Below are 14,033 nucleotides of genomic sequence, written 5' to 3' on the forward strand. Positions count from 1 at the left end.
TCGGGTATGGAGAGCACCTTGTTCCTCCTTGATCTTCTTGCAACAAATTACCCTTAACACAGCTTAGTACAGTTATATCCTTTTCTGTCCAGCCTCTGGTCTGGCTTCCTTTTGAAAGTGTGCTAGGTGTCAAGACCAAACAACTTAGCTCCAACGTAAACTGCTTGTCACCAGCATTTTACAAACATATCTGTCCCTGTGCTGTGCATACGTGCACATCAGGTTTGCAGGTCTGTGCCTGGCTCACATTATTAGCAATGGGCAACTTTTATTGTATTAATTGACCTAGCTCCCTCATTTTCTCTTCTCTGTTCCCTGCATTTCTCCCATTTCAGTTTCTCTGAGCCTGCCCACTGCAGGGCAGGCAGTGGTCTTTCCTGGTGCTTGAGATGTCTGGGGCTTGCACAAGTCCATGCCATGTGGTAGTAAAATGCTAATGAATAGGAACTAACTTGGCACCTCTTGATCTGTTTCAGTCACCCTAGAAATAATATTTTGGTTTCCTTAACATATTTGCTGGAAGAACAAGTTTGCCTTTCCTGACCTCACTCCTAAAATATTTGGTGTGTAACTTCTTAAAAAGTAGCAAAGGACAAGGAAGTAGTAATGAGAATGAGAATGAATCACAAGACTGCCAAATGCAGCCTGACAGTAGCAAAAAAAGGAGGTGAAAAAACCCTCAGTGCTGTTTTTTCTGCCAGCTTTCTTTTGACCCTGATTTGGAGTCAGAGACATTTGTATCCAGCTCACTGACATCAGTGGGGAACTCTGGTTTCCCCCAGGAGTGAGTAAATAACTTCAATGACGTTTCCCAAAGCTATATGGTGAGGTCAGAAGACATTCTGTGATGATATTCTTAATAATGAATAAAAATACTGGTTACAGATCCTACATGGCTGGATCCTGACACACAATCAGTGCATAAATCCACCTGCACAAACTGGGGCCCCTGTTTGCAATGCCAGAGTTTGAATTTTTCTCCAAGGCATATGTGGGGATCACAGCTGGACACTTAGTTCAGGCTGGTTGCTAAGAGTGTAACAACAGCAATGCCTATTTTCCTTCTCATTTGGACACACTCCTGGTCTCCGGTGATTCCATAATCTCGAAGAAAAATATTCCCCTCTTGCCCTTCCCTGAAAGTTGCATACCAACAGCGCTTGCTTGCACCTATCAGAGTTATGACCCGGAGTCATATTGCGGCAAACACTTGTGAGATCTAACTTTTTCTTTCTTGCAGTGTCTTTGAGTGAATTTTGCATGTACCCTCGCAGTCGCAAAACTCCAACAACAGAATGAAGGGAGGAGGGATGAATGTTACCTGCTAGCCCCACAGAGAGGGAGGAGCTCCATTCTTCAAACATCAGCAGAGTTATAAGGAAGGTGTGTACTTAGAGCACTTCCTCAATGTGGAAGTTCAAGCACACAACGCTGAAGACCTGTCCTGAGGGTGCTCTAGAAAGTCTCCAGAGGGTCATTTCATGGGGGAAAATCCTGCCAAGAACCATTATGCACAGCTTAACCAGGGAGAAGAGAATGAGATGGTGAGTCGTATCTCTGTCTAGGTCTTTCTCAACTTGAAGCAGCAGATAGCACATGTTCTGCAATAAAATGCTACAGTCTGTAATTTAGTTTTGGATGGTGGGGGTGTTCCCATAGCAGAAACATACGGTTAGAAAGGGATATAATTTTTTTTAGCAGAAAGAAAATAAAGTTGTATGTGTCCACTGGATTTAATTGGTTATCTCCTCCAACAGGGGATGGCTCCACAGATTATTGATGTAGCATTATAAATCTAGGTGGAGGTGGTCTTATATGAGCTTGAGGGATGGGCCGGAGCGTTTGGTTCCTAACCATTTGACAGCTGAATCTCTAGGGTCAGATCCAGTTAGATGAGGACTGGGAACCTTGGCTTTCTCTGGAACATAAAACCACATGTGTTATATTTGCATAAATTATTCGCAAATGCAGTCTGTTGAATTGACAACACTATTCCAGCCTGAGCACCTGTATAAAGCTGGATTTCTAAATACAGAACTACCGTATGTCTTTCCAGAGTATCCCAGGGAGGAGTATGTTTACATGCATTCCGTAACATGTGGAAATAAGTCGTGTGTTTACAGGAAATATCCGATCTACTGCATGGCACTTCTCTTAAATAGTAAGCCCATTGCACAATTGTAGTAAATTCTGCGCTTCTTAGCTGCTTTGGCATTACTGCATGTTACGGATCAGCTGTTCGTCACATATGCATTCTGTCCGTCTAACAGATTCTGCTGGAGATGTCAGACCCATGATGCAGCTGTACAGCAACAATTCTCATGCATGTCTGGTAAATGCAGTGCTTCTCAAAATTCCGGTGCTGCAGAGCCACTGTAGCTCTGCTGTGAGTGCGTGTAGGATTTCTGGGCGTAGAACAGCGCCAGCAAAGCTAGTGAAACACGGTCACTTACAAGCTGACATGACTGTTCACTTTCAGAAATCCTGGAGAAATCTTCAAAATCTACTCACTGAGAATTCTATTTTAGTGAAAAAGAGACCATGTCATGGAAAAACGTGGACATTTTTATCCCTAGATACAACCGTAGATTTTCAGTCAGCTCTCTGCCATCCAGGGAAGGGGAGATGTCATATTCTACGTAGTGCAAACCTGGGTAATTTGGGATGTGCTGGAGAATGCAGTACAGAGTCATCCGGCAGCATGAACTGAGCACCGCAGGAAGCGCAAGGCACTGGCTTTGAGGGTGGGGACTAATTAGCTCGGTGCAAGGCAGAACCCAACTGGCTCGGCTGCTGAGTTACTAAACCTGCTCGCAGCACCCCGCTCCTGGCTCTAGCCCTGGTGCTGATGTGCCACTGCTCCCCAGCTCCAAACGGCTGCTGGTTTGGTGTCTGTCCCCCACCCTTCCCCCATCCTTCTAGGACCATAAACACGCTGTCGTTCTCTTCCCACTACTGGCACTGGCACTAGCATGCCAGAATTGAGCCTGAGCTAATTAGATTTAAGTGGACTGTCTGGTGCTGTGTAGAGCCACACTATTGTACCCTGCATGTCCAATTCCAGCTGTGCACTACTGGGACACCCAAGTTGTGCTTGCACGGAGTCAGCTATCCCAGTGATGTTCTTGTTTCTCACCAGTATCATACTGAGCACATGTGCCATGAGTCCAGTGCTCGGGGATCTGCACTGTGAATCTGAGGTTTCCCATGCACAGCTGGTGTGTGTTGAGTCAATCTGCACTGTGAATCCAGGGTGTCTGGCAGTTGCCATGCTCTCTATGCCTGCGATGAGCATAAGCAGTGCTGATTCACTGGGGGTTCCCAAATGAAAATCACAGAAGAAAGATTGATAAAGCAGTTGAGTAGTAGGGGCCATAGCCAGTAGTAAAACCATAGCCAAATTGTGCTAGATTTGGCAGGTATGTATGTGTCTTTGTTACATATGTATAAGGGAGAGAGAAAAAAGTTATGAGAGAGAGGAAGATATCTGTGAGGGTGTCTGCGGTACTGTAAGAGGACGAGAGAAAAAACAACGTGTATAGAAAGAGAGAATAGCTAGTGTGCATATTTGTGTGAAAGAGAAAAAGAAAGTAATATGTAGGTGAGAGAAGTTGTGAAGAAAGAGACGAAGAAGACTGTGTTTAAGCAGAGGAGAGAAGGAGAGTACGTGGTGTAAAAGAGAATTATGTGCAAACATTCTTTGTTAAAATCATATATTTTAAATTATTGGCAGCCACAGCAAGTGGCACTGGCAGATAATGGTCTCAGTGACCCTGCAACATTTTTTAAAATTCTAAGCCATGAAAAATATTTTTCAACATTATTTTTAACAGTCAGTTTAATCCACCTGAACCAAATTATTACAAGCAGTTCTTGACTCCTCAAACAAGATCATATCACTTGGTGTAATAATTTAACAGCTGACATTGTGCAGGTGCCAGTTCTTCCACAGTGAAATAGTTCAAGTAATTTTGAAAGCATGCAAGTAGTTCATTTGGACCCTGGACATCCAATGCTTTCTTGTGTTGAACTAGCAGTCCATTTTGCTGAGGAAAGTTGGGGAGCTCTAATGAGAAGAAATACTTCTAAGTTTTCTTCAGTGTTTCCATTTCTTGGTACAGCTGAGATGCTAGATGGTCCTGTATTTAAGAATAATCACTCTGACTTAAGAAATCTACCCTATATATCCTTGTGCACATCTTTGGGATTACTTTACGTGGCTGGAGCACTTTTGCTTGAACGAGAGTTCACTCTCCTGGTACCCAGCTAAAACTTAGCAATATATATTTGGAGCATGAAATAATCTCTCTCTCTCTTCATAACCATTTGTAGTACTGGAAAGATCTCAGTAGTGTGAGAGCACTCTGGACACAGCAGCTTGCCTCAGGGAGGGCTAATACATATGGTAATAGGAAGGGATTTATTTTAGGAATTAGCTTGCTTTTTTTTTTTCCTTCCCTTCAGAAAGATCTGCTTGAAGGTGTTTTTGAGAAGTAATTGTTGGTGGAATATGAAGAGGGAGGAAAAACACTTTATGCCCTTGGCCAATTTGATGCTCCTTTTTGTACAGCTTGGGACTAATCATTCCCTTTGCACAAACCCTGAAGTACAAAGCGTAAGTCCTGCAGTGCAAAAGATCGTGATAGACTTCGACAGGCTGCTGCTTCAGGAAGGATTTGCCAGAAGCCTGTCTTAAGCACGTGTTCCCCAGTTGCTCATGTCTGAAGGAATGGGACAACTGCAGTCAGTCAGCTGGTGAACCCCAGTTTGCCGCTGCATATTGGCAGCTGTCTGCCTCCTTTGGGATGCCAAAATTCTGAAGGGAACCTGATCCAGGAATTTTATGTACTTTGAGTCTGAAAAATTTAACTCTTAAAATTAAGATAGAATCTGAAAGGCATAACCTTGTTCCTAATGGAACGATAGTCAATGTTGCTACTGGCTTCAGAGGGAAGAGAAACAAACCTCTGATGAAATAGGTTCCGGTTGGTAAGAATGAGTTTCAGTTATTAAATTCCTTGTGGATCTTAACCGGTCTTTCAAGTCTGATCCTATTATCTGTTGTTATAGCAACAGGTTGTTTGTAATAGGGTACCTGGTGATTGGGTTGCCAGAAATATGATAGTTCACAGCCACTGTTTAGGCTCCTTGCTGGTAGCTACAGGCTTGTTTTCACCAAAGAAAAGGGTGCCTGAGCTTGTGTGACTTTTGCATTTAAATTCTGCTGTGCAGATGACCTGCAGTTACAGGCAATTTTTCTTTTAAACATAAGCAACAAAGACTTGCTGGACACTAGAGTGATAAGCCCTTGAGTGCTGGCTTTGTATGATTGTAAAAGCAGCTAAGAACCTTTCTTGGAATAAGCACATTTTCTGCCAACTGAGCAGGTCTGGCAGCTTTTTCTGTCCAATGATCCAGGGCCCCTCCCTAGACCCTTCACTCACAAGTTAAACACCATTTTGTTTTAGTCACTCTTCTGATTTGGGAGTCTCAAGAGAAAGGAAATGTTAACAGATGAGGAAACAAAGTTTTAAAATACACTACAATTTATTAAAAATTATTCTACAGAGGTGAGATGAGCTCTGCATACCAGCCTCTTTTGCAGACAGTGCTACCTCCTGTGAGAATACGAGAAGCCCTTTGGAGTCTTACAGATAGCTAATCTTAGCTTTGTTTTCCACCATCTCTTAGTCTGGTGCCCTCAAGAACCCAGGTTATTTGGCTGTGTAATGTTATATATGCCAAATGCACACACTGAGCCCTAAAAACCTGCTCACACAGTAGAAAAGTTGTCAAGGTGCAAATCTGTATTCATCAGACCCATCTTCAAAAGAAGCATGTCTGCATCAGCACAGCCTCTTTGTGCAGTGAAATACAACCCAGCAAAAGTTATTCTCTTTTCCTTAACAACATAGAACCAACCTGACAGACATGTTCTTACTGGTGACATCAACACCAGGATTTCTGCCAGCCCTGGAAGTATTGTTTGCCATAGTGGACATGCATTTGCTTGGAGATCTTTGTAGTGTAGGCCTAGTGAATCCTGAATAAACTTGAAGTATTTCCAAACCCTAATTACTGTAAGGCATTCACATGGCTAGATAAACCTGCTGAGAAACCTGCATCATGTGTGTGCCTGTTCCCCACTTCTTCATGCACATTGTGGCTACCTGTTTTGAGTCTAATATTCACCTTTTTTTTTGAGAAGATAATGGTTTTGAGAATTCATCTAAAGAATTCCACTGTTGACTTATTTGACAAGTGAGGAGTCTTTGTGCTAATACTGTTTCTGTTTCAACAAGGAGTTATTTACGTACTAAATGTTTTTTTATGAATGCAGCATTCATTGCTATAGTCTTTCCAGCTGAAGGCACAGGGTCAGGAAAAAACACCTCAACCTAACAGAACATTTTATTCTGAAGGTAAGTATTGAAAGGTTCTGGCCCAGGGAACTTTGGCACAAGTTAGGTTTGGAGCTTAGTCTATTTCCCTGCCTAGCTTTACTTCTGAATGATGTGGCTCAGGTAACCTGCTCCAGACATTTCCAAACCATGGGAAATGCTTTGCTTTGGCTTTAGATTCCTGCATGGACATCCAGGTACAAAACATCAGTTAACATCTGATGTTTAGTCTTTCCCAGCCTACTCCTTGTAGAGCTCCTGAACATCTATATTCAGAAATGTCACATTCATCAAGACACAAACCAACGAACCTGAACCAACACCTGTGTTCATAGGGCAGAATGTGCACTGTGTCAGAACAGCTCGCGGGTATCTATCTATCTATCTGTCTGTCTGTCTGTCTGTCTATCTATCTATCTATCTATCTATCTCAGGAAAGTCCCTTGTGAGAAGCAACAAGATCCAGCAGACAGCATAGTGGATGTCTTAATAGCATGACCTTTTTTTCCCAGCTGAGCTGTTTTCCTTGTCTTCCTCTCTCCTAGTTTTCAAGATGAGGAATACTGATGCATGCTTGGTTTTGGGAAGTGTCTTGAGATCTAAGGGATCAAACCATTTTTTGAGGGGAAACTACTCTTGAAAACAAAGGCCTGGAAACATATGCAGGCATAGGGGGACTCAGATACATATTTTGATATATAGGTGCATGGTTTCCTAGGCAGAGAAAGACACAGTCTGCCCTAGCTCCATGGTTATGTTGTCATATCAGGCTTGGGGAATCATTCAGCATTTCAGTGGAGAACACTGCCAACAGAAGATGATCCCAAATGACTGCCAAGCACATGCCGAATGCCTACCCTCTCCCTTCTTAATTGCATTAACTACAGCCTTACTGACTTTTCAGACTTCGGGTGTAAGGCACAAAAGCTGGAAATTAAAGGAATGATTCACTGGCAGAAGCAAGATGCACATGGCAGCAATCTCATTCTTCCCCACCCTGATATTCATGCCCATCCCAATTTGAAAATATTATTCCAGTTATTCCAGGTCTAGCCATTTGCTGGAGGAAGTCCGAAGGCATGTTCTTTTAACAGTTCTTCCCTTAGGCGTCTCTGTCTCCTTGGGAGTTCCTTTGCCTTGCTGACAAGCTGTAACGTCTGGATCCAAGCAGCTGGATCTTGCTAGTAAGCCACTGCTGTGAACAGTAAGTTCACATCGTTCTATGTACTATTCTGTATGCTGGTGCTGACACTAATTTTGTAACCTTTTTGTTAAGGATACAACAAGACAGAGGTGAATGGAGAGCCCTTTACCTGTTTGTAGGAGCACGTGAATATTAATAGCACATGACTGCCACACCAACTACCTTCTAGGAACCTTGCCTATCTGCTGTCCTCCGTGAGCTTCCTTCTATCTGCTGCAGGGTTGCCTTATTCTCTTGGGCTGCTCAGAGATTATAGAAGCCTTTGAAAATGCTGAGTGCGTGCATCTCAAGGTGGTATAACCAGGCCCTGTGCAATGCAGGCCACTTCCCTGTGTAGTTTACCATACTTTTTCCCCACAGTTGCCAATATCTTCCCTTTAGAAACCCCATGGAGATTACCTAGGAAGATGGAGTCTGTCTTTTGGAGAATGACATAGAGCAGGTAGGCCAAGGCAGCGTGTGGAACCACTGGGTAGGGCCTACGTTTCACATAACAAGCAAAGACACCAGCACAGAACCAGGAATTATGCATTACTCATCCTTCCAATTACATTGCCTTTTATTCTCACCTTATGAATGGATCTTGCAATATCTGTGGCTGCAGATATCTGATCTTCAGAAGCAGATTGCACAATTGCTGCAGATATACTAGGAAGAAGGAGATTGAGGAATCTTAACCCTTATGTTAGCAAATTCTTCTGATCACCTGATGTAATTGCAGCCATGCAATCTCCCATCTTAGATCAGGGCTGGGTCTCCTCTATAAATTCACTGTATATATTTCATTTCGCCTTTACCAAGTCCCTGTTAGCACTACCGAGAGGGAATCTGGCCATGGTACCAAGACCTGGCAGCTCTTAAACTGTAATTCTAACAGTCATCCCTTTGAAGTTTTGGGCAAGTCACCTTGCCTCACTGTAACAATTTCCCCAGCTTTAAAAATGCAATAATAATACCTACTCATACAGCTACAGTGAGTAGCTTCCTTTGGCCCTCTGAACACGTAAAGCATTCTGAAAGTGTTCATTAGTTGTTCTTACTAACAGTTATTATTATTATTATTATTATTATTATTATTATTATTATTATTATTATTATTATTATTATTATTGCTTCCTTTGGCCCTCTGAACACAACACGTAAACTGAAAGTGTTCATTAGTTGTTCTTACTAACAGTTATTATTATTATTATTATTATTATTATATTATTATTATTATTATTTTGGGATGTTAGGACAATGGCACATTGGCAAGGTCCAAAATCCTCATACTGGAGCTATCATGGAAGATGGTAACAGCCCTACAAAGGCTGTGTCTGTGCTGAGTCGTGCAAAGCAGCTCCAGCTGGTGCAGCCACACAGTGTCATTCGGCACCGTGCAGAGACACTAGCTGAGTCTCTAAAGTGTAGGTGCATTAATGCAGACGGATGTTAGGACAATGGCACATTGGCAAGGTCCAAAATCCTCATACTGGAGCTATCATGGAAGATGGTAACAGCCCTACAAAGGCTGTGTCTGTGCTGAGTCGTGCAAAGCAGCTCCAGCTGGTGCAGCCACACAGTGTCATTCGGCACCGTGCAGAGACACTAGCTGAGTCTCTAAAGTGTAGGTGCATTAATGCAGACTCACTGCTATGGCAGGACAGCAGGAGTGCTTCTGATTCTGAAGCAGGCACTGTCTCAGCTGCTGCAGTGGGTCTGCACCGCTCTCCATCCACTAGTGCAGATGTACTCAAGTTCTTCAGCTGTCTCACCCAGGGACCTTAAAAAAGCTGACCAGGCAAATCTATGTTCCTGACTTGGGGCCTAAAGGTTAGGGCGTCTATATTTTTATACCATTCCAACTCATGCACACACATAACAGTGTCTCTTGCTGAGTTTCACAACTACATAAAACTATTTTAGAGGTTTGGTCAGACTACAGCAATCCAGATTTTGTGAAGGTGGATGAAAACTTCCGTAGAACATGCAAAATTTTTTTCTAGTCATGTTTAGGACACCTAAAGAAGCCAAATACAAGTTCTATGACCTCTTTTTTCATAGTATCATACCAAACTACCTATGGGAGAGCAGTGGATGATAGGAAAGTGTAGTATTCCAGATGTTTCTTTAAGAGAAATAGGATTTTTTCCTTGTTTTTGCTGTACAGGAGATATTTGGCTACAAAACCCAAGGCTGGCGGAGGGTCTTGTGCATTGCTGGATACATCTTGTCCTGTGGGGCTCTGCTGCTGCTGTTTTACTGGAAGCCAGAGTGGGACGTGTGGGCAAACTGCATCCGCTGCAGCTTGGAAGAAGCGGACATTGTTCTGCTTAGAACAACAGTAGGTGGCTACTTTAGTCTTTAAATTAGTCCCTAGTATGTAGTTAATTGGAAGATTAGTTAGTTGGAAGGAATCCAGTTAGCTGAAATCTCTTACACTGCTGATTTCCTGCAATAATATCTTATGTTTACCATCATTGATCTAAAGAACTCTCAAGTATTCCACAAATTATGTGTAAGATGATGATTGGAATGGAGGGTAACAGCTGATCAGACAACAAGCTGAAAGAAATTGGTGTGAAAAAAACTGTAATATCTGTGGTTTTAAGACTGTGTTATTTGCTCTCAATCCTTCCGCGTCCCTTCCGCCATCCCTGTGCTTTCTACATTGCAGATCTGTGCTCCAGAATCTAAAGCATCTGTTTGATTGGCAGTGTCCAGCAGATCCTTTTTCCCTCACTTGGCTGTCCTGGTGAAGCTGCCCCTCTCTGCCAAAATTTAGCCAGTGGGCCAAACCAAAGATTTGTCTAGCTCTGTCCCCAGCAGTGTCCAACAGTGCGTGATGAGGGATCAGTATAAGGAAGAGGGCAAGCTTAAACTGCTTGTTTTCTTAGCTGTATGTTTACATTTTCCATCAGCCCTTCCCCGTGTCCAATAAACCTTCAATCCTGCAGTTAATGCTTTCAGGGCTGTTATGTTTTGCTAGTAGTTTCCTAATACAGATTTCTATCTGTTGAGGACTGTACTGAAGCACTGCAACGTACACAAATCCTGATTTAATTTCATGCAAGCTACTGCAACACTAAAAGAAGCAAACTGAGACTTGACTCTGAATCCCAGCTGAGCCTGAATACTCCAGGAGCTGGCAGGGTTGGTTTACTTCCAGAAGTTTGATTTGTTCTGCTTCAAAGATTCCTGAACAATGGCATTTGCAAAATGTGCAATTGCAAAATGGATCACTTGCTACCACTGTATTTGAGCTGCCTTCTTAAATGAGCAGAGCAGCGTGCAGTTAAAATCTTGGGTTTTGAAAATCACAGATCTGCCTGTTGAATATTTTATATTGAAACAATCTGCATCCTAATAGGCTGGGGGTATGTATTTTTTTTTAAAAAGAAGCATATTAGGTTTAATCTCCCTTTTTAATCTTCAGTTCAGTTTGCATTTTTAGTTACCTATTCTTGTGTGTAATTTTAAATGGATTTGCCATGCCAAGCACTTTTCAAATAAATGAGTTTTTAAATGATCCTTTATGTAATTAAACAAGAATTGAATCATATTTTATGTTCTTGTTATCAGGAAGCTCTCTGAAAGTATTCTCTGCGCATTTGACAATTTCAGATTTCCTTCATGGTTGTTTGTATTAAAATGACAGTTTTGTTTTTTTCCCTACATTCTGATTATGTCAGTTCTCAAATGTGATGGCTACTGCTAATGAGGATACAAGTAATCCCATCAGCTTGATCCTTGGAATTCTCTTTTGCTTCACATAAAACCTTCATTCATAATTCATCACCATCTCTGCAATTGCAATATAAGAGCCTATTAACTCACTTTTGTTACTGAATTTTGACTCACTTTAGTTCAAATAATGAGCACCTGTGTTATTCACTGCTTCCCATCTCAATCTGCATCCCAATGTCTACTAATTCTGAAATTTAAATTAAAGATAAATATCAGAAAATAAACGTTATTCTACTCAAAATACCAGTTTAAGAAGAAAAGTGCACAAATAAATAAGATATATAAACATTATTAAAGTTCTTTTTTGAACCCTTAAATTGTTCAAAAGGACTCATATTTGGTACAGAATATTTTTTTTCTGTTGTCATTTCCAAATGAAGTTTAATAACTGTGCTTTCAGAACCTGGCTGGCTGAGGTAATCAGCTTTTTTCATCTGCCAAACTGCTCACACACTGAATATGATATATGTCAGTCTCATAGTTGGCTTTAATGCGTGTGGTTCAGTGTTCGGGACTGAAACTTAACATGAGGGTCCTTATTACAGTAGTTGCTCTAATCTCTAAGACTGTACTACCAACACTAGTTATCAGGCAGTTCCAATGTTGAACTTATTTTATAAAATATAGCAAGATCATGAACTCAGTTTGTGGCAAAAGCTTGTCTAAAGTACCATAAGGGAGGCATGGTGCTAACACACTTGTTCCAATGAAGTGTTAACACAGGAATGACTGTGAGAAGGTATTGGCACTAGACATCCATTTTGCAGTACAGCGTTGTGTTCCTTTTGATCTTCCCTTTACAGTATGGTCACCGCATCTCAGATTGTCCTTTACTGTTTGCCTGTCCTAGATCATGACCTGGTTGTTCACATTCCATCCTTATCAGCCAAGCACCAGACCTGCGGTCAGTGAATTATGTGCAGTACTCACATTTTGACAGGACCGTGGTTCCACTCCCATTCTGCTGATTTATCTATCAGTCACAGGTGCTGGGAGGCCCCTGTTGGTTAGTTCTGTAAAAAAGCTGGAGTGGTGCTCTCGAAAGGCCTACTGTAATCATTCACTCCAAGCTGACAGTGAGTTTGGTCTGATTTTGAGGGAAATTGTGACACTTCTCTTTTATATTCATTTAGGATGAATTTCAGACTTACTCTCGTAAGACTGTGACACGGATCTCTGTGTCTGCACTTATCAAAAGTAGATCGGATTATCCAGCCACTGCTGAGGAAGACTCAATCTTCAGTAAAACCATAATGAAGCCAAGTTTGCAAGTAAGTCAAGTATTCCCTGCAGCACCTGGGAGATTATAGCAAATCTCAGCCACGCTTTATAGAGTGAAAGTGAGCTGTGAAACATATCCAGCTAAGAAACTTGCAGCTTGATGAACACAGTGAGCTGTGGAAAAACAAGCTAGAGATTTTGGAGAACTGTACTCCCCTCTGTAAAAATCCTCTCTTACTCTGAGGTTGGTTATGAAAAAAGAATTGTCGCTATTCCTGAGAGAAGACCTACATTATAAGTAGGAGAGCTTCAAGACACTGGGGTTTGTAGTGAAGAATCAGAGTTCCAAATCAAAAACTCATTCCTGGCATAGGAATCAAGGAATTTAGGGGTGGCTGTGTGGCTGAAGGGAAACTGTGAGGAACCGAACATCCCAGCTCCCACAGTAACATGAAAACAGGGATGAATGCAGCTGACGGGGAATAGAATAGAAAAGTGCCTAGGCAGAGCTGCATCACTAGTTCCAGAAATGTTTCATCAAGGAGGGTCTGACACACATTTTGCTTTTCTTACCTTTGTATGCACCAATTTGTGCTTTAAATTACATTTGCTGGAGTCAGGTCTTGCACTGTTCCTGCAAAAATGTATCCAGTTCCATAGCTTTGAGATCCCAGTGAAGCACTGGGGAGAAGGTAGACGATTAATTGATCCAAGCAGATCACAAGGTCCCTCATGAGTTGAGTAAATATAATTATCCCCCTTTTAGAACAAGTACCGGACAGTTCAGTTATATGTCTTGCTTAGCATTACATGTTAAATTGGTGTAAGCAATAGGAATGCAATGGTACATTTGCTAATATCTGGCTCTTGATTAGAGATACTAGATCACTGCACTGGGCAACCCATAAAAGAGCTATATTTCCTTCCAGGAAATAGATTTCTAACTTGTTAGCATTTATTTTTATCCCTACAGCATTTTTTAGTAGATATTTCCATTATAAACCTAACTTTAGCTGAGCAAAGCTGTTGCTGTTACTGCTGTTTTGTGTGGGCATATATTAATGTACATAAGAAATTTTAGTGCCAGCTAGTTTAATCAACTGGCACAGTATGAAAGTGAAGGCTGGTTTGTAACATTTTTCAGAGGATCGAATTAATAACATAAAAAAGCCCAATATAGCCCTCAAATAATATGCCCTTTGAACAACATTTTCATATCAATCAAAACATCTAGATAGATGTCCTGGTTTCGGCAGGGACACAGTATGAAAGTGAAGGCTGGTTTGTAACATTTTTCAGAGGATCGAATTAATAACATAAAAAAGCCCAATATAGCCCTCAAATAATATGCCCTTTGAACAACATTTTCATATCAATCAAAACATCTAGATAGATGTCCTGGTTTCGGCAGGGATAAATTTCCTTCCCAGCAGCTGGTACAGTGCTGTGTTTTGGATTTAGGGTGAGAACAATGTTATGTT

General features: G+C 41.6%; 1 protein-coding gene across 1 annotated transcript in view; it reads left to right on the plus strand.

Moving 5' to 3' along the window:
- The first annotated feature begins 1,481 nt into the window (after window positions 1-1,481).
- LOC103901451 (probable cation-transporting ATPase 13A4) overlaps window positions 1,482-14,033 on the plus strand; it is a 44,768-nt gene continuing 32,216 nt past the window's right edge. The window contains exons 1-3 of the mRNA XM_009282344.1: window positions 1,482-1,544; window positions 9,755-9,928; window positions 12,465-12,602. Of these exons, the coding sequence (XP_009280619.1) occupies window positions 1,482-1,544; window positions 9,755-9,928; window positions 12,465-12,602 (375 nt within the window). The remainder of the gene's footprint in view (window positions 1,545-9,754; window positions 9,929-12,464; window positions 12,603-14,033) is intronic.

Source organism: Aptenodytes forsteri, unplaced genomic scaffold (genome assembly GCF_000699145.1).
Source record: "Aptenodytes forsteri isolate BGI_AS27 unplaced genomic scaffold, ASM69914v1 Scaffold404, whole genome shotgun sequence".
NCBI lineage: Eukaryota > Metazoa > Chordata > Aves > Sphenisciformes > Spheniscidae > Aptenodytes > Aptenodytes forsteri.